Source organism: Odocoileus virginianus, chromosome 16 (genome assembly GCF_023699985.2).
Source record: "Odocoileus virginianus isolate 20LAN1187 ecotype Illinois chromosome 16, Ovbor_1.2, whole genome shotgun sequence".
In the NCBI taxonomy this organism is placed as follows: domain Eukaryota; kingdom Metazoa; phylum Chordata; class Mammalia; order Artiodactyla; family Cervidae; genus Odocoileus; species Odocoileus virginianus.
In genome coordinates this window covers 19,712,213-19,739,388 of record NC_069689.1, presented here as the reverse complement: position 1 = coordinate 19,739,388, position 27,176 = coordinate 19,712,213, and the positions used below count along the sequence as shown (strand labels likewise).

The 27,176-nt window shown below is 36.9% G+C and overlaps 1 protein-coding gene, 1 long non-coding RNA gene and 1 pseudogene across 4 annotated transcripts in view; 2 read left to right on the top strand and 1 right to left on the bottom strand.

The window, feature by feature from the left end:
• Positions 1–23,615, bottom strand: part of TC2N (tandem C2 domains, nuclear) — a 42,075-nt gene extending 18,460 nt beyond the window's left edge. Inside the window, exons 1-7 of one of the 3 annotated variants that reach the window (XM_020875963.2) lie at positions 23,534–23,615; positions 10,907–11,029; positions 9,362–9,595; positions 3,686–3,853; positions 2,327–2,418; positions 1,172–1,247; positions 300–400 (exon numbers count right to left, since the gene is read on the bottom strand). In XM_020875963.2, coding sequence (XP_020731622.2) covers positions 300–400; positions 1,172–1,247; positions 2,327–2,418; positions 3,686–3,853; positions 9,362–9,595; positions 10,907–10,973 — 738 coding nt within the window. In that variant the 5' untranslated portion in view covers positions 10,974–11,029; positions 23,534–23,615. The other 2 variants (XM_020875964.2, XM_070477945.1) reach the window with 2 other exon arrangements.
• LOC139038709 (uncharacterized) overlaps positions 1–27,176 on the top strand; it is a 448,893-nt gene that overhangs the window by 118,096 nt on the left and 303,621 nt on the right. The gene's annotated exons all lie outside the window — the stretch shown is intronic.
• On the top strand, positions 7,703–8,099 carry LOC139038708 (ribosomal biogenesis factor-like; annotated as a pseudogene).

Here is a 27,176-nt window from a genome sequence, read left to right as displayed (position 1 = left end):
AAGTAAACTTTAATCTACTGAGATCTTTTGTTTCATCTCCATTAAAATAATCTGACAATTAATGTTCTACACACCATATCAATTTCCCTCTTGAGGAAAACATGTTCTAATCATATCTAAAGATTTATTTTCTTTAGATTCTTTATTAAATACTATTTGCTGCAAAATACTATAGAACCCTAAATTCCAAAGAAGATACTGACCCATTCTCCTGAAGATAGCAACAGTAGATGCTTATAATTTACACCCCTAATTATTCAATTTTGTAAGAAAAGTTGGTATTAGCTACACTAACTTACCTGTAAAACTGTGATCCAGATCTGTTCTACTGAAGAATTATAAAACACTTTCACATTTAATCTCCCCCAGTCTCTTTCATCTCCTGATAGAGTAATTGTGTCTGAATTGTAAATGGACAAAAAGGTTTCAATTACTATGCAATCCTTCCAATCCAACTGAGCTTTGTACTGTGTTCAGTCACCCAGTCATGTCCAACTCTTTGGGACCCCCTGGACTGTAGCCCTCCAGGATCTTCTGTCCATGAGATTTTCCAGCCAAGAACACTGGAATGGGTTGCCATTTCCTCCTCCAGGGGATCTTCCTGACCCAGGGATCGAACCTGCCTCTCTTGCATCTCCTGCACTGGAAGGCAGATTCTTTACTACTGTGCTACCTGGGAAGCCCAACTGGACTTTGATACAATCCAATTTTAAGAGCACAACTGAAAAATGCTGTAATTATTTTTTTAAGTTGTCAGTTTATTAACATAAAAATCATACTTCAATGCCTTTACTGAAGTGCTGGTAGAAGACATGATATAAAAAAAATAACTGGCTTAAAATCTAAACCCAATTATAACCTGAAGAATTTAAGTTAAAACTAAGAAACCTTTCCCAAATAACACTGATATGGTTTTAAAACTGTATGCTTCTAGAAATTCCCTCACTAATATGCTTTAAAACAAACAAATGATATTTAATTTTTAAAATGCCTTTATGCCTGAACATTAAAAAATACATCATCTGATCTGAGTATTCATATGCAGATAACACTGCCAATATGGATAAAATCATCTAAACTTTTCTTAAAACCTTATCATAAATATATTCAAATTACTATCGGGTAGAAATAATTCCCTTAAGGATATAAAGTAGAATGATTTATTCCTTACCCAGGCTTCTGTTACTCCCCTGAGAATTTTTCCTTGAAGAAGAACTACTAGGCACACTGGACAATGAATCATGTCTCTAAAGATAAAATTCACTTTTAGTTAGATATTGCATATCAGATGTTAAGGATTCTGAAACTTATGCCTTAGCACCCACTCTAGTATCAAACTGAGTGTTAACCATTCTGACAGTGTTACCACTCAGAATTTTCCACTTTAAGACAGGAAAGAGGGAAAAAGTTTTCTCTATATGTGTTAATCAGGAAAATCTTAAATCCCTTACTAGGTAATACATGGCAAAGGCTTTGCTGTTTTTGGTTTGGTTTTGTAATAAAGAGGAAGAGATTACTGTTTATATTTCATACTTGGAAGTACTAATAAAAGTCAGAATATATTAATAATTGGAAGTGCCCTATTACCAAAAAACCTATAAAGCAGTAGTTATCAAAGCAGAGTCCCCTAGGCCAGCAGTTATCAGCATCACCTGGGAACCTGGTAGAAATACAAACTCAGGCCCCAGTGCAGAGCTATTGAATCAAAAATTCTGGTGGTGAGGCTTGGCAATCTGTATTTTAACAAGTTCTTCTAACAATTCTGATGCACATTAAAAACAAACTGGTGTTATAAAGAATTAATTCTGCAAAAAATTAACTCAATTGAGGATGATTAAGAATATACTTCCATTTTAACATATGCATATACATTCACACATATACATACACAGAAAAGTATGTATTTTCAAAATTCTCAATTCTATTTCAAAAATAGAACAGTGTTAATATTAATAAAGTTCTATATCTCAACAGAAATACTAATATTTACTAACTAGGTAATTATATTCAATAAAGAAAATTAAATAATAAGCATTTTAAAGTATACCATTTTAAATCCCAACTGCCTCAAGACTGCCTCAGTGCATACCATGAGAGAAGGAAAATTCAATTTTTTTAGAAAAGAGAGAAAAACTACTGTCTTTTAGTATTCAACTGAAAGCTTCCTGAAATAATACACATGGGAAATGCCAAGTATTTATTCTTTAAATATTAGAATAGAAATGTCTATAAAAGATACATAACATGTTGTTCCTAATGAAACATATATGAATTTTACCATGAAAATAAATGATTGCTTATAATTAAATTCATATAAATTATTTACCTGAATGAACCGCTGAGATGAACTTGTAAGATCAAACATAGACTTGCTTAGCCCAGGGGGACTGGGAAGTCTGTTGGTCCTTAAGTCACAAACTACAAAGGAACATAAGAAAATCATTTATTTTTATAGTAAAGAAGAAGAAACACCGGCAGTCTACTTAATTACCATGAACTAAATCTCTACAGAAAAAATAGCATAAATATGTGATGGTGTAGTTGCTAGGTCATGTCTGACACCTGTGACGCCATGGATTGTAGCCCACCAGGCTCCTCTGTCCACGGGATTTCCCAGGCAAGAATACTGGAGTGGACTGCCACTTCCTTCTTTTCCAAGGGATCTTCCCAACCCAGGGATCAAACCCAAACCCGCGTCTCCTGCATGCAGACAGATTCTTTAACGCTGAGCCACGAGGCAAGCATAATATATGCAAATCTACTTAAGAGACAAAGCCTTCCAATGAAGATTAAAAAGTTGTTTTTCAATTATTTTACTTTTGTTTGAAACAGAAACCAACACAAATCAAACAACGCATTTTCACAACCACATCAAATATCAACCAGGATGTAAGTCATCTGTACTAAAAGCAATTCAACTATTTAATGAGCACTTATTAAAAATATCAATATTGAATTCCATGTACTGTTATATTTCTAGTCTGTATTTCTAGTGTCCTTTCTAAACTATAAGATCCTTGAAGAATGAAACTCTGAATAATAATGGTATAGCCTAGCACAGTGCTAAAATAAATATTTAAATAAATACTTCTACTTTATTTTCAGTACCTTGCCCTGAATTTAGTGGTTGAGAGAACTATATATTTTTTTTCTGAAAAACAGTGAAAATTTTGTGAATAGGATATGTATAAGATAGTCCATAATTGATACAGTCTCAAATATTAAACTAAAAAAGTCTGGTAATCACTTAGGCATTTTCTATGTTTTTGTTTACATTTCCAATCTCATCATTAGTTTCCAAATTTCTCATTTTCACTGAACAGAAGAGAAAACAAATAGTTAGTAAATTCTTGTTGTAGATATGAACAGATGTTATATAAAATATGTACAAAATTTAAAAATTTCTTTAAAAATAGGACAAACAAAATGGAACTTAGAACTACCAATATACAGAACTCATTAGTCTTTCAATTTTTATATTAGATATAAACCATAGAGAAGTTATGATGTGATTTAATCATATTACTTCTGAAGCCAGCTTTTCTCTTTATTTTTAAATTGTTTTTCATTTCATTTCATTCATTAAATTGTTTTTCATTGTAAGATTAATCATTTCTTCCAGAATCTTAGATTTAATTTGATTTCTACATTTGTTAAAGAGGAAAAACAAAATTTTTTTTCATACCTGATCCATATAGTCTTGTTGCTTCAGAACGAGGAGGAAAGCGCCGACTCAAATCAGGTGACACATGCTGGTACTTATAGAATGGGTTATATACATCATAGCTGGGTCCATGCTGGGCTGAACTGGAAAGTTCTGCCTTTCTATCTCCAAAAGATGCTCTGGCAGATCCTGAAAGCAAGTGTTTCTAAAATTTTTCAACATCCTTTTCTTGGAATTATTAGCTAACAACTGGTGCACCCAAGGCAAAGGGGAAAAAAACTTACTAACCTATAACAAAACAATATACATACAATATGTAATTTCATTTGCTATAAAGGTCAGAAGCAGAAAAAAAACTAAGCCACAATATTTAGGGATATGTGCTTAGGTGGTAAAAAGTAAAAACAACAAGAAAGTATGATTGTAACAACTGAAATTTTGACTAGAGTAACTGAAAAGGGGGAAGATGGAAGCTTTTGCTTTGCTGGTAATACTCTCTTTCTTTACTTGAGTGGTGACCATACATCCACTTTACTTTTGTATTTTAGATACATCTATTTTACTTTATAATAAATCACAAATCATTTCTGTTTTGCTCCTTTTGTCTATGTATATTATATCTCACAATTTTAAAAGGGTAAAACAATAGATCAAATTCCTTTCAAAGTTAAGACTCACATTAGAATTAACACAGACACATGAAATAAAATTTTTAAATGTTTGAATCACCATCTTTTAATTATTTTTATCCTATCTAAAATAGAAACCACAGTATAAACAAATATTTTCTGAATTAAGCTGAACAATAAAACAGGTGGCTTCACACTGAGTTCAGAAAAGAAAAATAACATATTTGGTTTTGAAGTGAGATCTTATTCTCTTATTCTGGTTCAAATAACTGTGTACAATTCAAGCCCTGTACATAGGCAGAGGGGTGCCAAGAGGGAGGTGTGATCTCAGAGAGCCTTATAAGAAGCCTGTAAACCTTATAAGCCAATAGTTAAATCATTCAGCACATAAGCACTACTACAAAAGTCTTTTTATGGTAACAAGAGCAGCACTGTCAACAGGAGTAGCATAAAGATGACTCTCTACCTTTATACGCTATCCCTAAAATTGAATATTCTTATTTCATTTTTCCTTTATAAGTAAGTCAATGAAGAATTTCAATTTTCCTCTTAAAAAGATACTATATTTAAAGTTCAAGATTAATAACTCTCAATTTACAGAACCACAGTGCTATAGAACTAAATGTAAAGTAGCACAACTGCTTATACCTCTCAAAAGCCCAATTAAAAATTTCAGAATTTATTCAAATGCATTCTCTTAATGGATAGGTAGATAGACATGTCATAAAGCAAATATAGTAAAATATTAATAATCAATCTCTGTTATGCAAGCAGTAAGCTGCAGTTAAAATCAGATCCAACAGCAAGTACGCAATGCAATATAACAAATGTCAAATATCTGAAACATGATTTTAGTTATTATTGATAGTGGTGCACCCTATATTCTCAAAATCTCTGTATCAGCCCATCACTCACACATTCATACATACATACAAGAGATACGTATTTGATTTCTATAATTTGGCACCAAAAATGCTTTATTGACTCATTAAATAAAGTAATTTTCTCTCCAATATGCTAAAAATCAGATGGATTTATCACATCTTCATTGAGCCTATAATTTCAGTATAAACCAATTTCTCACTCATCCAACTCAAAAAGTAATGTTTTCCAGTGATACAATGGAAAAAAAAAAACACAAAAGAAAAACTATCACATACTGTCAGGTAGTTATTTCTTACTTAGCTTCTGATAATGAAAATAATACATAAAATATCCTATATGTCTAAGAATAGAGAATTTATTAAATAAACTTTATAGTACTTCAATATGATTTATCCTTTACTATTAAGCCATTAAAATTTTCATGATATATGATACGAATAAAACAGATTACAAGGCCATTTATATGGTTTACTCCCAATGCTGTTAACAAGTACAAGAGAAAGATCAATTGATCAGGGTATACTTTATAACAGAACTTTTAGAAACTGCTTTGGAGAGACACTGCTGATACGTGCAAAGCAGGGTATTAAAGCTGATATGTGCTAAGCCAGGCTCAGGGTTCATCTTTCCTTGCTTCTTTTTAAAAAATTATCACTTCTGCCAGACCCAACTCTCCTGTGTATGCATGGTGTTAAGTCGCTTCAGTCATGTTCAGAACTTTGTGACCCTATGGACTGTAGCCCGCCAGGTTCCTCTGTCCATGGGATTCTCTGGGCAAGAATACTGGAGTGGGTTGCCATGCCCTCCTCCAGGGCATTTTCCCAACTCAGGGATCAAACCTGTGTCTCTTAGGTCACCTGCATTAGGCAGGCAGGTTCTTGACCACTAACACCACCTGGGAAGTCCAACTCTCCTGTTCAGTTCAGTTCAGTTCAGTTGCTCATGGGGTCTTTGTGACCCCATGCATCACAGCACACCAGGTCTCCCTGTCCATCACCAACTCCCAGAGTTTATTCAAACTCATGTGCATCAAGTCGGTGATGCCATCCAGCCATCTCATTCTCTGTCATCCCCTTCTCCTCCTGCTCCCAATCCCTCCCAGCATCAGGGTCTTTTCCAATGAGTCAACTTTTCGCATGAGGTGGCCAAAGTATTGGAGTTCCAGCTTCAGCATCAGTCCTTCCAATGAACAGCCAGGACTGATCTCCTTTAGGATGGACTGGTTGGATCTCCTTGCAGTCCAAGGGACTCTCGAGAGTCTTTTCTAACACCACAGTTCAAAAACATCAGTTTTTTGGTGCTCAGCTTTCTTCACAGTCCAACTCTCACATCTATACATGACTACTGGAAAAACCATAGCCTTGACTAGACGGACCTTTGTTGACAAAGTAATGTCTCTGCTTTTTAATATGCTATCTAGGTTGGTCATAACTTTCCTTCCAAGGAGTAAGTGTCTTTTAATTTCATGGCTGCAATCACCATCTGCAGTGACTTTGCAGCCCCCAAAAATAAAGTCTGACACTGTTTCCCCATCTATTTCCCATGAAGTGATGGGACCAGATGCACTGTAGATAACTATAATAACCAACCAAAAAAACAAACAAAATACCCTGAAGGCACTAGAGAGTGAAAAAAAAAGTAGTAAGGATTCTGAACAGTACTTTAGGACAAAGGGGAATGGCCACCTTATTTAATGACTTTTGGCCTTTAGGCAGACCAAAACTGGCACTATATGGAGGGGGGGCGGTGCAGATAAAATTCCAGTAGAAAATCCAGTCTTTCTGGCCTGAAGAACATAGGGCAGAGTACAGAGCAACCACAGCTGCGAAATAAGGTGGGAATCTTGGAAAGGAGAAAACCCCAAATTCTGTGACTAAAAGTCTGCTCAAATATCTGGTTGATCCCTGAACCACACATGTGTGTACAGACTCCCAATAAGGATTAAAAAAAAAAATACTAAGCTCAGATAGCAGCTGCCACCAAAGGCACAGAATCTGCCACACAGTACAACCAGGTTAATTGCCTGCTAAAGTTAAGGAAGGAGGAAGGAAAGGAGGAAGGGAGGAAGGGAAGGAAGGGGAAAAATAACTGTCAAGAGTAATATAACCGATTCCAGAGTCTCCACAACATGACATCCAATGTCCAGAATACAATCCAAAATCACTCCACATACAAAGAAATGGGAAAATGTGACTCATTCTCAAAAAAAGACAATCCACAGTATCCAAAGCTAGAAGACCCAGATGTTAGAATAGTATACAAAGATGTTAAAATTCAAAGAAATAAAAGAAAATAGTTCATGATTATTGGGGGTTGGGGCAGAAACCACAGAAAAATAGAAACTATGAAAAGAAGAACCAGATGTAAATATAACAACTGAAAAATATATCTAAAATTAAAAACTCACAGGATGGGCTTAATGGCTGATTGGAAATAATGGAGGTGAGAGACAGTGAACTTGAAAATAGGTCAACATTACCAAACCTTAAGAATATAGAGGAGATGCGAGCATATGGCGTCACCTGGAACTTGAACAGCTGCACGAGGCTACCAGAGATGATGGCCAAGAACAAGCTAAGAGGGCAGACGTCCAGGAACATATTCCAAATAGACAGCCAAAAAAGCTTTAAGGTTAAAAATAAAGCAAAACCAGCTACCACTAATCTTAACAAGATAAACACTGTGAATGATGAAAAAGCTAACAGAGTGAATAAACCTTCAGAGACATACAAAAGGAACTTGCACACTTCTTAAAACTTTTCACTTGAACCTCTGCAGAAATAGGTGATTCCTCAGCAGTGTCATGAAAGCAAACCAGCTAATGTTGATGAAACTATAAGATTAGTGGTTCAGTTGTAATACACTGATGATGCATCAAAGTGCCACAAAAGAACAATAAATTAAATGTTTTACATTTTAGAAAAGAATAGAGAGGAGGGGGAAAAAATGGGGAAATAAAAGAAGCTTCATAGACAAGACAATATCACAAGGTCCAACATATGTGTAATTGGTGTCCCACAAAAAGAGAGAAAGGATGGGGCAGAAAAAGTACTTAGAGAAATACTATAGATCTTGATGGGAGGTTGGATCACACTGGTATATACATTTGTCAAAACTCAACAAACATACACTTACAACTTGGGCAGTTCATTTTGTTTAAAGTTTATGTCAAAAGAAGGAAACTATAAATAAACGAACTCTAGTAAATGATATATATACTTAAATATTTAGAGAGAAGCATACTGATGTCTACAATTTACTCTGAAATGCATTCTCCCCTTACCCTCAAAAGAATTACTAATGGTTAAGGAAATGGATAGATAGATATGTGATAAAGTATATATAGTAAAAGTGTTAATGACAGAATCTATATGGTAGATATACAGGCATTCACCATTAAGTTCTTTCAATTATTCCATATGTTTGAAATTTTCCATAATAAAATTTTGAGGGAAATAAACCACTGTGACTGTTTCAATGAACTAAAACAATTTCTAAAATATAAGTTACAGGTTGCTTCTTTTTATCTTCCTTAGTCCACTGGCCTCTAGAATATCAGCCAAAATTCAGCCAATGAATATACCTCATTCAAGTGGCTGTTTAGACTGGGAAGCGTATTTAGACTGATAAGTATAATAATGAAAAAGAAGGGAAGGGAGAAAGACTACTTCATTGCTTCCTTATTTCTCTTTACACTAAAATTTAGAAAATAATATTTCCTATATTTATTGACCAAAACCAGAATAATTTCTCTATTTTCTTCTTTCTAAATGTGTGAAGGATAACTGACATATTACAATTATATTACTCCTTTAAACAAGAATACTAGAGTGGGTTGTCATACCCTCCTCCAGAGAATCTTCCCGACCCAAGGATCAAACCCCTGTCTCCTGCATTGTCAGGTGGGTTCTTTACCACTAGTGTCACCTGCAAAGCCCTAAAAGAGGCCAATTCTACATACAAATGTGTTGACTGGTGTCAGATATCATAATGGGACTTTTCAAAAACACTGTGCACTGAATTCCTCTATAGAAGACGCAAGACATTTTAAAAACTGAAATGTCAAATTTGTACACAAAGATATTTTATATCTTTATACACATATAAAAGAGCAAGTTAAATAACAGCAATAACATTTAAATGCTGCATGTTGATTTTTAAATCCTCCCATTTTATTGTTTACCTTCTAGTTCTTCCAACTGTGAAGGAATTCCTTGAGTCCTGGGCTGAATATAAGATAACTTAAACCTGGGCACCACAAATGGTACTTCTTTGCCATCAGATGGTAACTTGGAAAGTAAATAATCCTCAGAACAGCCAACCTGAGGCTTTACAGAAACAGAAGTCAATGGGGGTATAGAGATAGCAGTATTTTGACTATGTGATACTGCTGCTCTGAAGTCTCTTTCCACAGATACTGCATAGAAAAGAAGAGAAAAGAAAAGAGAAAAAAAATCACAAATATGCATGGAGATTTATACATATAACAATCTAAACCGAACGTGCTTTGGTACTTATTTAACCATTTTAAAAGAAACTGTTGACACATAAACTACTTTTGAGTCTTATCAAGCACTCTGGAATCTACATTAATTCTGCCTAGCCAATATTTGAGAAGTTAATATACTACTACCAAAGTGTATTAACTTATCATAATGGTAAAAGCAGTTTGTAAAGAATTTCATTTCCACAAAAGAGTTCATAGATGGAAAGCAAGTTAATTTTGTAATTAATTCCACAGTGTTTTCAAATAAATACTAATCTAGTCATTTAAATAAAAATACTGTCAACAAAACAATTCTAACCTAATGGTTAATTTCAGCCTTAAATAAAAGCTACTTTGAAAAGAAGCTAAAGGTCTCCACATCTACAAAAAAAATCTTTACTAAACCACAAAATAAAATTTACTTTGACCCTAGTATAATATCAACTCCCCTGTGCTAGCTTCTGTGACCTCTTTTGTTTATTACCTTGAAAGATATGTGATTCCTAGGCTGTGTGACTTAGGATGAAGTAAGAAACATCTAGAGCTAATCTTTATGTATAATTAATACTGTCTATAGACAGAATGAAAGCGCAACTACTACTCTGATGGAATTTATGAAATGTTTTCTTGCGAAAAAGAAGCCTTCATACTCAAATACACTAGAAAGCTATGCTTTAGACTACGAAATATAAGAAAGAACCAAGACAAATAAAGTTCCAGTCATAACCTTGAAGGGCTGAGAAAACCCATGCAATAGCAAGGGAAATCTCCAGGAGTCCTGGATAAGTGTGGCTCCTGATAAAGTTACAGGCTTCTTCTCTATTGGTCATTCATTCATTCATGGAAGGCACATTTTAAAGCATTGTTCATAAACTGGAAATTGTATTTAAATTAAGACATTTGCCAGAGTATGTTTTCCCCAAATACTTCTCTCCCTACTTTTGCTCACACTGTTTCATCAACCTGTAACATTCATGTCTAATCCTCACTTTCAAAATCCTCTTCAAACTTCCATACCACAAGCCATCTTCTTGTGGTAATGTCCTAGAGTGTCTCTTATGTTTAACTCATCTTTCTCTCCCCTATGCTCCAAGGTACTTTCATACTAGCTAGTGTGCCTCACATATATGTTTCTGACCCCCTTGTGAAGTTAAAAAATACATCTCATTTACATTTATATCACAAAACACCACAAATAAAGACATTAAATAAATGCTGAAATCAAAAAGAAGCGAAACTCACAGTTGTGTTTTTCTCTTCCACCATAGAAACATCCTCTGCAACAACTCTTTATAAATTCTGTTGCCATTACAGTCAATCTCCAATACCCAGCAAAAGATACAAACTTCCGATTTTAATATTAATCTGTTGGAAGAATAGAAAACAAGTTAATATGATCATGTGTAATGTCACTAGGTATCATTAAATAAATCATATTATTTATCTTTCTAAAGCAAAATGAGGGCTCTAAAGCAAAAAAAATTGTTTAGAGGAAGATAGATTTTCTGTTCCTTTATGTAATTCTATATAATTTAGGTTCCTTCTAAGTTATTAAAATAACATGCTTAAAAATTACTAAAAAACAATTTCAATGCTAGATCTGGAAAAAAATTCCACTCTCAATTTTCTCTTTCAGCTTATATATCTAAATCAATGTCCAAATAAAATTTGCAAGAATATATGGCATTCATAAAAAGTGTGAGAAAAATTTCACTTCTTCCAAATCAATTCTGTTGGTAATCCAAAAGTCCTATGAGGGCTAATAAATAACTTCATACATTATGAGTTAGTGTAATGCAGAGAAGTACACTAACAGAAAAATCTATCTTAAACATACACTAACATATATTCTCTCTCACACACACACACCCACATACACATATACACACATATACAAGTACACGTGTGCTAACTAAACCACAAATAAGATATATTGGAAATAAAGAGAGTCTGTTTTAAATTTACCAGAAACATAAAATGGTATACGAAGCCAATTGCCCACCTTGGCTTCAGTGACTTTGTTCCAAATGCATTCTCCTCATTTACACCTACTTAAACCAAAATTTTTCATGGGAAACTTCAAATGTATATACAAGAGGAGACAAAATAGTATAACAAAACCCCTGCCACCCGGACTAAACAACGATCAATTTGTGGCAAATCTTACTTCATCTCACTGTTCACTATGTTTTGTTCATCTTTCTATACAATTACCAGTCCTTTTCTTCCTCAGTTTTAGAGGATAGTTAAATATTTGAGAGACTAATGCAATATCCATAATGTAAGTGGTAAACATTCTTCCAGTCTGTCATTGTCTTTTCAATTTGATGATGATGTTTTCTGCTATGCAAAAAACAGGAGTGGGAGTGTGTGTATGTGTATATATAAACAGGCATATATACAAGCATACATACATATACAGGTGTATGAATACTGTACATCCCAGTAGTGTGTGAACGGAATCCAATCCTATCTTCTCTCAATTGATTATCCTAGTGTCACAAACACCACTTATTAAAAATTCCATATTTTCTACACTCATTTTAGGATGCTGCTTTTATTACAGACTAAATTTCCACATGCCTTGGGTTTGGGTTTTATAGTTTGTATTCAACTGATTTGTATTCCTGAACCAATATCACATTTTAAAAATTATGGGACTTCCCTTGTGGTCCAGTGGTTAAGAATCTGCCTTCCAATGCAGGGAACGCAGGTTTGATCCCTGGTCGGGGAACTAAGATCCCACATGTTGTGAGGCAACCAAGCCCATGTGCTGCAACTACTGAGTCCATGTGCCCTAAAGCTCATGCTCTGCGACAAGAAAAGCCCTCAGCTGCAACTAGAGAAAGCCTGCATGCCACAACAAAGACACAGCGCAGCCCACCCCCCAAAAAATTATAAGACTTATGTTTCAATATCCAGTAGAGCTAGCCTTCCATTCTTACTGGTCTTCAATTTCAAAATTTTCCTAGTTATGCTTGCTTGTCTGTTCTTACAAATAAACTTTATAATTTGTCCAAACCTAGGAATTAAAAGTCTGATGTTTTTATTGAGATCATGTTATATTTACATATTATTTTAGGAAAAAACTGACATTTTTAGGATGTAGAGTCTTCTGACTCAAATTATCTGATCAAGTTTATGTTTGTATCTCTGGGAGTTTTTATAGTTTTCCTCGTAAGTTTTGAACTTCTGCTAAGTGTATGCCCATGAAATTTATTTGGCTAAATGGCACCTTTTCTTCCATTATATCTTGTAATTTATTTATTTTTTTAAATTTATACATTTTTTTCAAAGGCCCTTCTCAGTCTCAGTTTAGAGGACGCATTCCCTGACAAGCCATATCATACTAATTTCTCTCATCTTTAAACATCTAGTGAATTTTTTTTTAAGTTTTACATTTTTCATGACATTTCATGACAACTGTTCTATCTCCCCTGCTAGAATAAAAACTTTCCTGAAACAATATTGCACTTTTCTACTTAACACTCAGAACCTTGTATGATGCTGGGAATACAGCAGGAACTCAGCAAATATGTAGTTGATAGACAATGAAACAATGTATAATAACTAAGTTATATAAAAACTGGGTTGGGAAGATCCCCTTGAGGAGGAAATGGCAACCCACTCCAGTATTCTTGACTGGAGAATTCCATGGACAGAGAAGCCTAGCGGGTTACAGTCTGCAAGACCACAAAGAGATGGACAAGACAGAGCAACTAACACTATATTAAAAACTCCTAACATATTCATAAAACCACATTTCTGGACTTGTCAACTTGCAAATACTTTACATTAATTATGAAGGGAATGTGACGGTTAAAAATGATTACTGTTTCTGGGAGAAGAGTTTTCAAAGTTGACACGGTTTTGAACCATCCAAAATGAACTGGAGGAGAGAGGGATTCTTATATAAATAAGAATAACGGAGCTAGAGTTTGTATGACAGACTACTGGAGAGCAGAGACGCGTACACAGAAAGCAGCACAAACATCAGTGGAAGGTCCTACTTAAGTATTCAGTACAGTACTGATCAGAGCATGCATGTAGAGAAACTGCACAAGACTGAAGGAAGACCACCAGAAAACATTACAAAGACCGTAACAACCTTTACTAAGGTCAGTAATAATGCCTGTCCCCACCAACCAAACTGGAAAAACCTCACAGAATGCTGAGTAGAGGACTCAGAGAAGACGTCTTGCCTCAGAGGTGGGGAATAAATAGCCCTATATTAAAGACTAGTCTGACCTAACAAATCTTAACAGCAAGTCTCAAAAGGATCAAACTATTTCCAAGAAACTTAACTATGTCCCAAAGCAGAAAATAATTATAGAAATCTAAATATATATATCACACAAGGTAAAGTTTACAATCTCTGGCTCGGTTCAGTTCAGTTCAGTTGCTCAGTCGTGTCCGACTCTTTGAGACTCCATGAATCTCGGCACGCTAGGCCTCCCTGTCCATTACAAACTCCCGGAGTCTACCCAAACCCATGCCCATCGAGTTGGTGATTCCATCCAGCCATCTCATCCTCTGTCATCCCCTTCTCCTCCCACCCTCAATCCTTCCCAGCATCAGGGTCTTTTCCAATGAGTCAACTCTTCGCATGAGGTGGCCAAAGTACTCTAGTTTCAGCTTCAGCATCAGTCCTTCCAATGAAAACCCAGGACTGATCTCCTTTAGGATGGACTGGTTGGATCTGGACTCTCAAGAGTCTTCTCCAACTCCAACAATCTCTGGTAGCAACCAATAAAAAATTACCAGACATACAAAGAAGGGGAAAAATATAATGCAGAGAAAAAGCCATCAATTGGAACCAATACAGAAATGAAGTGAACAGTTAAGGACCTCAAAACAATTACAAGTGATTCTATATGTGCAAAAAGTTAAGTAGAAACTTGCAAGAATCAAAAAAAGACACAAACCAACTTCTAAAGATGAAAACTATAATGTCTGAGATGGAAAAAATACTAATGGCATTAATACAGCAGATTAGACACTGCAAAAGAAACAATAAGAACAGCGAGACCCCACATGAAATACAAAGAGGGGGAAAAAAAGAATGAAAACAAAATGAAAAGCATATCTCAGACCCATGAAACAATTTTAAGAAGCCTAATATACATGTATTGAAATTCATGATAGTAATGGGGAGGCAGAAAACAATTTTTTAAGAAATAATACTAAAATTTTCCAAATATGAGACCTACAAAGCTCAGGTCTAAGAAACTCAACAAACACTAAGCTTAGAAACTATGAAGAAAATTATGCCAAGGCACATATTAAAACGGCATCATACATTCAATAAAAGGCTTATATACAAAATATTTTTTTAAACTATTATAACTCAGTAATAAAAAGAAAAGTAACCCAATTTTAAAAGGATTTGGACAGACACATCTCCACAAAAAATATACAAATGGCCAAAAGAGTACATTAAAAACATGTTCAACACCATAACTCATTAAGGAAATGCAAGTTAAAGTACAATGAGATAATACTACACATTTGTTAGAAATAATGAAACTGCAAAGACTGACCATTCCAAGCATGTGGAACAAATAGAACTCTCATTTTCAACTGGTGGGACTATAAAATGGTTTGGCAGTTTAAGTTAAACATACAGCTACCATATGATCCAGACATTTCTTTCCTAGGTATTTATTTACTCAAGAAAAAAGAAATTTTATATCCATACAAAGACTGATACATTAGTGTTCACAGAAGCTCTATTTGAATAGCCAAAACATAGAAATTATCAAATATCCATCAACAGATGCACAAACAACTGGGTATACCTGAATAACTAATCTGTGGATTGGTGTCTTTCCACCTGTACTGGTAGACTTTCCAGCACTAAATTCTCATTCATTATCTCTTTAAATATGGTTTTTGCCCATTCTCTATTTCTTTTCTTTCAGGAATTTCATTCACTAAACTTTGTTAACTTCTCCTTCTGATTATTCTCATTTTCATGTGTCTTAATCTCTTTCATATCTTCCATTTCTCTATCTTTGAGCTGTATTCTGAATGATGTACTCCGATCTATATTCCAGTTCATTCTTCCTCTCTTGGGGTTTGCATAATTGCCTAATCTGTGGTTAAACTTAACAAATGAGTTTTGAGTTTTTATTACTGCATCTTTCATCAATAGAAATTACATTCAGTTCCTTTTTCAACCAGTTTGGTACCTTTTCAGATTCCTGCTTTCTGCATATATTTTCAATTGTGATTTTTATTCACTTAAATAGAGCCCATCATGGTTAGTTTAATAATCAATAACTAGTAATTACAATACATAAGCATTTGCAAGTTTTCCTCTAATTGTCCACTGTTTTTGCTGATTCTTGCTCAGGTTGTCTTATTCCCACTTGGTTATCTTTTACAGATTATCCACTGACCTCAAAACTTAACTGGTAGAACTTTTTTAAGCCAAAGATGAAAGTATACTCCTACAGAGAATTTGAATTTGTATATCATTTTAAATTCATGCCTTGACATACAACTTGATTTTAAAATGAGCAAAGGATGTGAACAGACATTCCAAAAAAAAAATTGAAAAATACTGCTAATAAACACACGGAAAGGTGCTCAACATCATCAGTTATTAGGGAAATGCAAATCAAAACCTGAATGAGATACCACTTCACACACACTAAGATAGCTATAATCAAAAAGACAGAGAAAAGTTAAGTGTTGGTGAGGATGCGGAGAAACTAGAACCCTCATATGTTGTTGCTAGGCGTAGCTGCTTTGGAAAATAGTTTGGCAGGTCCTTAAAACAAATACAGAATTACCACATGCCCCAGCAATTCACACTTGTAGGTAAGTGGAGAATGAAAATATATTTCCTATGAGAATGGAAAACATATTTCCATACAAAAACTTGTATGCAAATATTCATAAGAGCCAAGAAGTGGAGATAACCATCAACAAAGGAATGGGAAAACCAAGTGTGGTATCATCCATACAATGGAATATCAGTCAGTCATTAAAAAGAGTAAAGTAGTGATTCATGGTAAACATGAATAATCCTTGAAACAATTATGCTAAGTGAAATAAGACACAAAAGGCATATTATATGATTTCATTCATATAAAATGCCCAGAATAAGCAAATCACAGAGACAAAAGTAGAATTAGAAGTTGCCAAGGGGGAGGAGGGGAAAAAAAAAAAAAAAGAAGTTGCCAAGGGTTTGGGGAAAAGAAGGATATGGGGAATGACTATCAATGGTATAAGGTTTTTTTTCTGGGGGTAATAAAAGTATTCTGAAATTAAGATACTGATGATGGTTGTACAACTTTGTGGATATATGAAAACCCACCGAATTATACACTCTCAAGGGTGAATTTTATGGCATATATATATAATATATAAAGAAAAAAAATTTTTTTTAATTCACATATTGAGATTTTTTTAGACGACCAAAGTGATGTGTACTTCCCCCATGATCTGGTAGCTTTGACTGCCCAAGGACATGTTTTTTTCCCACTTCTGTTTCACTTGGCATCGAGACAACTTTCCTTGCAGGTCCCTGAAGGAAGTTTCATCCTTTCCATGACATCACAGACCTCTGGGATACCAGAATTATGGGCAGAAGTCTCTTGTTAGCTAACCGTGAATGAGCCCTGGACTGACTTCTAACTATGCCTTCAACCCTACAAATATACCAAATTCTTATTCAAATCTAATCAAGTTCCCGCAGTTTAGAAAATAGAAAATACCCTCAAAACAAATAAAGCTCAAGGGCTCCTACAGTCTTAGATTTCCAGCTTTCTCTTAGATTTTGGCATATAAAATTGTAAGTAATTTTTAATACAGCTATTCTTAGCTATTTTCAGTGTGAAGGTTTTTCCAAATGCCTTAACTATATTCCAAAAGTGAAAATCCAATATTTACTTTTCAAGTTAAAGTTAACTCCAGTGAGTTAGGACAGGATTTGCAAAAACTAAAGACAGCCTGATATAATCCACAATAAAGTAGCTTCGGAAGTACTTGTGACCTTGGGTGACTATAGCAGATATTTAAGACTTAAATAACATATTACTATATACTCTGATGAAAAGTTTACTTTAGAAAAACCATTAAACATTAATTTGAGTCTAAAAGAAGCATGGGTAGGTGACTTGTCTTTCAGGTATGGAGGTTCTTTACACAATTAAGTAAAAGTAAGATTGTAGCAAGGATACACAAAGAAAGCAACAAAAGGATAGCCCAGAAACATATGAACCTATGTATGGAATGTTGACATTTGACACTTATAGATTATTGAAAGGAAAAACAGAATATTCAGTAAACGATGCTGGGAAGAGCAGATTACCCATACGGAAAAAAAATGAAACTGGATTCCTACTTCACACCACACAAACATCAATTTCACATGGACCAAGGACACAACTATGAAAGGCAACATTTTAAAGCTTTTAGAAGAAAACATCAGACTATATCTTTATGACCTCAGGGAAAGGAAAGATTTGTTAAACAAGATGTCAAAAGAGCAAACCATAAGGAAAAGCTTGACATATTCAACCACGTTAAACTACAAAATTAATGTGTCTGTCAAAAACCACTATGAAGAAAGTAAAAGACAAGCTACTTACTAGAAAAAAGATATTTGCCACAAGCATAACTGATAAGGGATTAGTATTCAGAAATCAACTTTTAAAAGACAAAAAATTAAAAACAGGCAAAAATCAACTTTTAAAAGACAAAAAATTAAAAACAGGCAAAAAACATAAACAGCTATTCCATACATCCATAATTAAGGAAATGTAAATTAAACTCCACCATTTCTCACCTACCAGATGGTTGAAAAAATTCATATTATTACAAATGTACAAATGTCTCAAATGTTGTTGAGAAAGAGAACAAAGTGAATACTTAACACATTGCTTGTGAGGGTATGAACTGTTATAAAGCAATTCAGTATTATCTAGCAAATCTGAAGATCTACAACTCTACTCTGAGGCAAAAAAGCACAGGAAATTCTTATGCATGGACACAGAGAAACACAAACACGTTTAACAGTAACAACAAAATAGCTTTTAATGGCAAAAAGCAAAATCAGATTTTAATATGAAGACTGAAAACACCCTAAATATCCACCAACAGGAGGATGGATAAACAGTTGTAAACTCATATAGTGGAGTGCCATGCAGCCAAAAAAGGAAATGAACTATAATACAACATAGATGAATCTCATAAATACAATTTTGTGCTCCCCCAAAACACGAAACTGAACAGTACATTACTTATGAATACCTATTTATGTAGTGAAGTGAAGTCACTCAGTTGTGTCCAACTCTTTGCAACCCCAAGGACTGCAGCCTAATAAGCTCCTCCGTCCATGGGATTTTCCAGGCAAGAATACTGGAGTGGGTTGCCATTTCCTTCTCCAGGAGATCTTCCCAATGCAGGGATGGAACCCGGGTCACCTGCGTTGTAAGCAGATGCTTTACCATCCGAGCAACTAGGAAAGTCCATAAGTTTTACTTATGTAGTAAAACTATACAAAAACTCAAGGAGCATAGCAAGAGAAAGACATGATCAGGAGAAAGATACAACTATGGTTAAAAAAATATGTATTAGTCTATAGCATGCTATAGGTACAGGGCATGTATTTTATCTGTAGTCTCTAAACATGTAGATTTATCAAAAGTACCATTTTGCACATATGAAATAATTTTCATTTAAAAATTAAGCAAGCACATGGCTGTGGTATAAATTATGAAAATATATAAAACTATATGAAGAAAATAAAAATTAACAATAACCCCATCATCCTGAGATAACGACAATACTTAAACATACTTAAATGATGTGTTTTCTTCTACTCTCTAGTTTGTTTTGTTTTCTTTTGGCTTTGGTCTTGGCCCTGCAGCTTACAGGGTCCTAGTTCTCTGACCAGGGATCAAACCCATGCCCCCTAGTGTGGAAGCACGGAGTCCTAGCCAGTGGATCACCAAGGAATTCCCATTCTACTATTTTTGCTCTTTTTTTTTAAACAGTTTTATTGAGGTACTGACTTAAATGAATTGCACATATTTAAAATGTACAATTACATGAGTCAGACATATGTATACAGAAGTGGAAACATCTTTATAATCAAGAAAATGAACATACCCACAAATACATTCATGGGACAGAGAAGCCTGGAGGGCTGCAGTTCAAGGGTTGCAAAGAGTCAAACATAACGAGCAACTGAACTGAACTGACTGATGAATTAATTCACCATTCCTGAAAGTTACCCCCTTTACATCCATCCCCTTTTCGTTCCCTTGCTGCCCCCTACCCTCAAGTAACCATTGATCTGTTTTCTATTACTTTAGTTTGCTGTTTCTAGAGTTTTGTCAGGTATAGTTTGGACATAACTTATTCATATGCTTCACTTTAGTAGATATTGCCACCAATTTACACTTCTACCAGCCAAGTACAAGAGTTCCAGTTGTTCCACATTATCAACACTTGTTTGCCTTTTCCATTTTTAGCCTTTTCATACCCTAAGAAAAATACACATAAAATTACTGCCTGAACAAAAAAATTAAACTCTCAATGAAGACTGAAGTTAAACTCAGAAATTTTCATCTAAGAGCATTTTCCCTTAAATGCATGATAATAACTGAAGCAAAGGCACTAACTGGTGTATGCCTCATGGATTCTGATTCAGCCAAAATGTCTGATACCTACGTAAGATTTTTAGAAAAGTCATTGAGATACACACTAGAAAAATCACATGACTTAAAAGTTATTGTTCACTCACTCAGTTGTTCTGACTCTTTGTGACCCCATGGACTGCAGCATGCCAGGCTTCCCTATCCATCACCATTTCCCAGAGCTTACTCAAACTCATGTCCATTGAGTTGGTGATGCTATTCAACAATCTCATCCTCTGTTGTCTCCTTCTCCTGCCTTCAATTTTTCCCAGCATCTGGATCTTTCCTAACAAGTCAGCTCTTCACATCAGGTGGCCAAAGTGTTGGAGGTTCAGCTTCAAAATCAGTACTTCCAATGAATAGTCAGGGTTGATTTCCTTTATACTATTCATGGGGTTTTCAAGGCAAGAATGCTAAAGTGGTTCCAAGGAACAAGGGACTCTCAAGAGTCTTCTCTAACACCACAGTTCAAAAGCATCAATTCTTTGGTGCTCAGCCTTCTTTATGGTCCAACTCTCACATCCATACATGACTATTGGAAAAACCATAGCTTTGACTATATGAATCTTTGTTGGCAAAGTAATGTCTCCGCTTTTTTTAATATGCTAAGTTGGGAGCATCTAAATACTGGAACTCAGGTGAAATACAATTCAACAGTTTGTTCAAGTGTGACTTTAACATTGACAACATCTGAACACAACAGATCAAAATATCACTAAAAGAGTGTTCATAATTTGAATTGGGGGGGCTTAAATATTTTCTATTCAATATGCTCAGATACTTGCTCTCAGCTACTACTTAACCAGCAGACAGGAACCATGCTGGGAGATGCTCTTTAACATAAATATATATTTAATATAAATATAAATCCTATTGGCCTTATATTCTTTCCAATCTGACCATAAACTCCCCTGTACTCCACTACCCTATCACTTCTTCAAATCTTTGTGTATCAAAATAAGAATTCTACACTCACTATCTTTATTTCTTCATCTTCTATTTACTCCTCAAAGTCATTCAAATTTGGCTTCCATCCTTATCTTTTTATTAGATTGGCCAAAAAGGTCCTTCAGGTTTTCCTGTAAGATGTGGAAAATCTCAAAATTTTTGACCAACCCAATATTTAAACTATGCTTGTTGAGTTCAATGACAGCCTTCTAACTACCAAAGGCAACAGGCATTTTATCAGTTCCTATCTTCCTGATTCCTCTATCTCATTTGACTCTCAAATAGATTTCTATCCTTTATTAAAACTCTTCCCTCTCCTGGCTTTTATGACACCACTGTCTGTTAATTTGCTTCCTTCTTTCCTGAACTTGCCTCCTTGGTCTCCTTGGCTGTCTCTACCCATCACTTAAGTATTGGTATTTTTCATCCTTGGTCTTCCTCTTTTTTTTTTTTTAATTCTACTTACTTGAGTCATTTCTTCCACTCTCACAAGATTAAGTATCACAAATCCATGGGTGGTTTCCAACATTCACAACTCTGATCCTGACTTTAGAAAATCCCAGTACCAATATACCTAACTGCCAACTAGACAGCTCTGCCAAAGGTCCAACAAGAATCACAAGTTCATTTTCTCTCTACCTGAATCAGTCCCTCAGTTTGTTTTATTTGTGAACACACAATTGTAATTCAAGTGGAGCCAATAAAATACAAGAGGAACTTAAAATTTTTGTTTCTCAAAGAATTTTTTTAAAAAGAGCAAATTTTTATGAAGGCTTTTTTTCTCCAGACTCAAAGTCATTAGCAAAAGCTACAAAATATATGATTAAAATATCTCAAATCCCCCTTCTCAAAGGCAATCAATATTAATAGTTTCTTCCAGAAAGAGCAATTTTTAACCTTGAAAAAGTCACATATCAAAATATTGAACTGGTAAGTAGGGAGTGTTGTTACTGTTAACTCAATGTTTCCAGGCTACTTATAACAGTATTTTTTTTATAACAGTATTAATCAGGGAAAACACCTCTATCAAACAGCCCACTTGGAGGAAGAATCAGTATATTTTAAAAATGAAAGCAATTCTTTTACATGCTGTATTTTAAAGCAGCGGTCCCGAACTTTTTGGCACTTCTTGGCACTAGTGACCAGTTTGATGGAAGAGAATTTTTTCTGGAGGTGGTGTGTGTGGGGGGAGGGGAGGCGGGGAGCCAGAGGGGTACCCGGGGTGGTTTTGAAATGATTTAAGCATTTTATTGTGCACTTTATTTCTATTATTACACCAGCTCGACCTCAGATCATCAGCCACTAAATCTCAGACGTGGGGGGGACACCTGTTCTAAAGGAATTAATTAGCGTTTTTTGGCTTGGCATCACCTACCATCTGTGTGCCATATAGCCACGATTCATGCGTAGTATTTCCCTGTTCTAAAGAAAACCACAGTAAAGAAACAAGAAGAAAAAACTGGAGGAGATAGAAGCCAAATCTAAAATCTAGCTAGGTAGATAATTCATATTTTCCAAAATGCAAAGCAAAGTGATATTTACCACCCCTCCGCGGATTCAAAAAGTTTCAGAAACATCACAGATATAAGCAATTCTCTAACCAGTTCTCATCAGTTTTCTCCAGGTAAAAGAAAAGCCTTCTCTTCTCTCTTAACCAAGAGGCCACCCCACCCCTCCCCAGCCCCTGCTCCCAGAACCGGTGATCGGAAGCGCGCGCCCAGGGCAGGGAGTGGGGCACGCGGCTGGCTCCGCCAGGGCTGGGGTCTCCCCTCCGTCCGGCCCTGGGGTCCCAACGAGGAGACACGTGAAACCAGCGGACCCACAGCCCCCAGTGCTCCACCGGGCGAGATCCTCCCTGCCTTCCAGGCCTCAGAGATCCCGGTTGTCGAGGAAACTTCCCTCAGGCCTGAGGAGAGCAGGCGTCTCTGAGGAGACTCAGGTACAATCCCCCGAGTCCCGAAATAGTGCGACTTTTTTTTTTTTTTTTTTTTTAAGTTAAAGGCGACCAAACCCTACAAAACAATAGCTCCACACACAGGCTCCAGAGGCTGCGGGTGAGGGGGCTATTCAGCCGCCGGCAAGTCCCACCGGGTGGGCCCAGCAACGGCCGCTCGAAGTCACACAGCTCACCCGGGACAGAGCCCGCGACGCCACACCTGAGCCCCTGGCTCCTTCCCCCGCCGCGTCCCCGGGGTCTCCACGCTTCGCTCTCGGGGAGTACCCGCTTCACACGCCGCTGAGGCAGTGCCGCGCGGCCGCGGCCGGTTACCTGCTCGAGGTAGTGGGCGCTCTGGCGTCGCCGCCCGCGGGAACGTTGATTCGGGTCACTTCGCACGGCCGCGCCCCGAGGCCCCGCCCCTGTCCCCTGAAGATCGCCCCGCCCTCTCTCCAGGTCCGCCCCGCCCCCTCAGGTCCGCCCCACCCGACCCGAGGTGCGCACCGACAGCGCGGCATGGGGCGTGGCCGGCCGTCCCTGCACCTGAGCGCCCCGGGCCTGCGCCCTCGGCTCCTCCCCTCCTCGCCTCTCCCAGCACAGTTCTCAGATGCACCTTCTGGAAGGATCTAAGATGAAGCTCAACGTCACTCATTATAAGAGAAATGCAAATCAAAACCACAATGAGGTACCATTACACTACAGTCAGGATGGCTGCTATCCAAAAGTCTACAAGCAATAAATGCTGGAGAGGGTGTGGAGAAAAGGGAACCCTCTTACACTGTTGGTGGGAATGCAAACTAGTGCAGCCACTATGGAAAACAGTGTGGAGATTTCTTAAAAAGCTGGAAATAGAACTGCCATATGACCCAGCAATCCCACTTCTGGGCATACACACCGAGGAAACCAGATCTGAAAGAAACACGTGTACCCCAATGTTCATCGCAGCACTGTTTATAATAGCCAGGACATGGAAGCAACCTAGATGCCCATCAGCACACGAATGGATGAGGAAGCTGTGGTACATATACACCATGGAATATTACTCAGCCATTAAAAAGAATTCATTTGAATCAGTTCTAATGAGATGGATGAAACTGGAGCCCATTATACAGAGTGAGGTAAGCCAGAAAGATAAAGACCAATACAGTATACTAATGCATATATGTGGAATTTAAAAAGATGGTAGCAATAACCCTATATGCAAAACAGAAAAAGAGACACAGATGTACAGAACAGACTTGTGGACTCTGTGGGAGAAGGTGAGGGTGGGATGTTCTGAGAGAACAGCATTGAAACAAGTATACTATCAAGGGTGAAACAGATCACCAGCCCAGGTTGCATGCATGAGACAAGTGCTCAGGGCTGGTGCACTGGGAAGACCCAGAGGGATGGGATGGGGAAGGAGGTGGGAGGGGGGATCGGGATGGGGAACACATGTAAATCCATGGCTGATTCATGTCAATGTATGGCAAAAACCACTACAATATTGTAAAGTAATTAGCCTCCAACTAATAAAAATAAATGGAAACAAAACAAAACATGAAGCCAGGCAGGGTTTGGTGTGTGTTGAGAGAACAGACGGGAGTTTAAAGACAGGGGTGTTTAGTGGGAATGCCACTTGCCTGATGAGCCTCCCTGAATGGGGAAGGAAGGAGCAAATTCTCTTGCTTGAAGATACTTCTGCAAGTAGAGAAACTTCTTGGAAGCCAAGAAACTTTTGTTTGTGTTACTGGTCTTTAGTGTTTATATCCTATTTAAAGTCTTGAGAATCAGCTCACTACTCTTCACTTTTATGACTCTACGTTTCCTACTGCTTTACCTGGTGGCTCAGCGGTAAAGAATCTGCCTGCAATACAGAAGACAAGGGTTCCATCCCTGGGTTGGAAAGATCCCCTGGAGAAGGAAGTGGCAATCCACTCCTGTATTCTTGCCTGGGAAATCCCATGGACAGAGAAGCCCAGCAGGCTACAGTCCATGGGGTTGAAAAGAGTCAGACATGACTGAGCATGCATACACTGCTTTACCTTGGAGCAGGTACCTTGGAAGGAATCCCAGAGGTATCCCCTACTTGTCCTGCCCCATTCTATGCTGAAATCCCATCTGGCATATTTGGCACAGTTGGCTGGCCCTTTTCTTTTCTGCCTTCCTTTCTGGGAATCTCTGTTCTTGGAAAGTTGTTGAATGATTTCCTAGATTTTCTGTTGATGAATGGCTAAGTTTTGAGAGGCTGACGGATTGTAAATTGAAGTTCAGTTCAGTTTAGTCACTCAGTTTGTCTGACTCTTTGCGACCCCATGGACTGTAACACACCAGGCTTTCCTGTCCATCACCAATTCCCAAAGCTTGCTCAAACTCATGTCCATCGAGTCGGTAATGCCATCCAACCATCCCATCTTCTGTCATCCCCTTCTCCTTCTGCCTGCAATCTTTCCCAGCATCAGGGTCTTTTCCAATGAGTCAGTTCTTTGCATCAGGTGGCCAAAGTATTGGAGCTTCAGCTTCAGCATCAGTCCTTCCAATGAATATTCAAGACTGATTTCCTTCAGGATTGACTGGTTGGATCTCCTTGCAGTCCAAGTGACTTTCAAGAGTCTTCTCCAACACCACAGTTCAAAAGCATTCAATAAAGGTAATCATTTTCTTTCTGGAGAGTGGTCTTTCTAAAAATGGGTTCTGTTCATTTCCAGGATCTAGATGCTAGAGTGGGAGTTTGGGTGGTATGGGGGTGGGGAAGAGGATGCCTTGATGCTGAAAACAAATTAATCTGGGGAAAGAGAGAATATAGCTTCTCTCCTTGAGTTGACAGGGCTTTCAAGGCCTAAGAACTGTGCTTTACTTTGTATCATCCTGTATTTCTCAAGTTTATTTGATTTGAGGAGTGGCAGAATATGCCACCCCAAAATATTGGCATACTATGGCATAAAGATTATTTTGAGGCACCTGAGAATCAGCAGTTGGAAGAAGGGTACTCTGAACTTCCTTTTTCTTTCTGAAAGCAGGAAATGGAACTCCCAAGTGAACAATGTCCTCCCTATACCATGAGGAAAGAAAAAGGCTTATCACCAGAGCTGAGAGTCAAGGAAGGGGGAAGTCTACACAAAGAAACTTTTTAAAGTAACCTTTATCTTTATATTCACTTCACTGTTAACTGCCCTGGCTCAAGTCCCTTTGTTGCCCCCCATTTTTGCTCCTTACTACTCTGTGTCCAATTTAGTATATAACTAAGTGTTTGGCTCTAACTGCTTCTTTGGGTCTTCATTTTTCTGTGGGTGCACCCATGAACATGTAAAAAAAAAAAAAAAATCAGTGTGCTTTGCTCCTGTTTATCTGTGTCAGTTTAATTCTCCGTTCCAGGTAGAAACCCTGAGTGTAAAGTTTTGCCTTCCCTCCAGACCACACAACTCTCTTCGTGAGAAATGCCGGTTAGCATCCTGGGGCCTCAATGTCTCAGCAAACACACTTTGACAAACACTGCTTAAAAGTCCTGGAATATTCACTTCAGTAATTTTTCATTCTATTACAAATGTTTGCAGAGTTCTGTACTCTTTACACAAAGCTTTCACATGAGTCATCTCATTTAAGCCTCACAATTGTGATGTAACTGTTATTATCCTAGTTTTACAGCTGAAAATATTGAGGGTCAAACAGTAGTTACTCAAATATAGAGTCTAGATTGACTCTGGACTTCAGACTCCAAGGCTTTAAAAATATGTATTATATAAAGTGTGTAAGTAATGTGCTCTATTTAAGGATCAAATGATTCTGTGTGTATGTGACTTCACACACACACACACACACACACACACACACACACACACACACACACTTTCTCTCTCATTTGACCCTTAAGTAGAGCACTTCTTTGGTTGGGAATCTCTGGATTCATGTGTTACTTTTCCAGGGCAAGGACCTTTACCTAGCTTTAACTCCCTGCAGCACCTGACATCATAGTGTAGGGCACAGAAGTATCACTTAA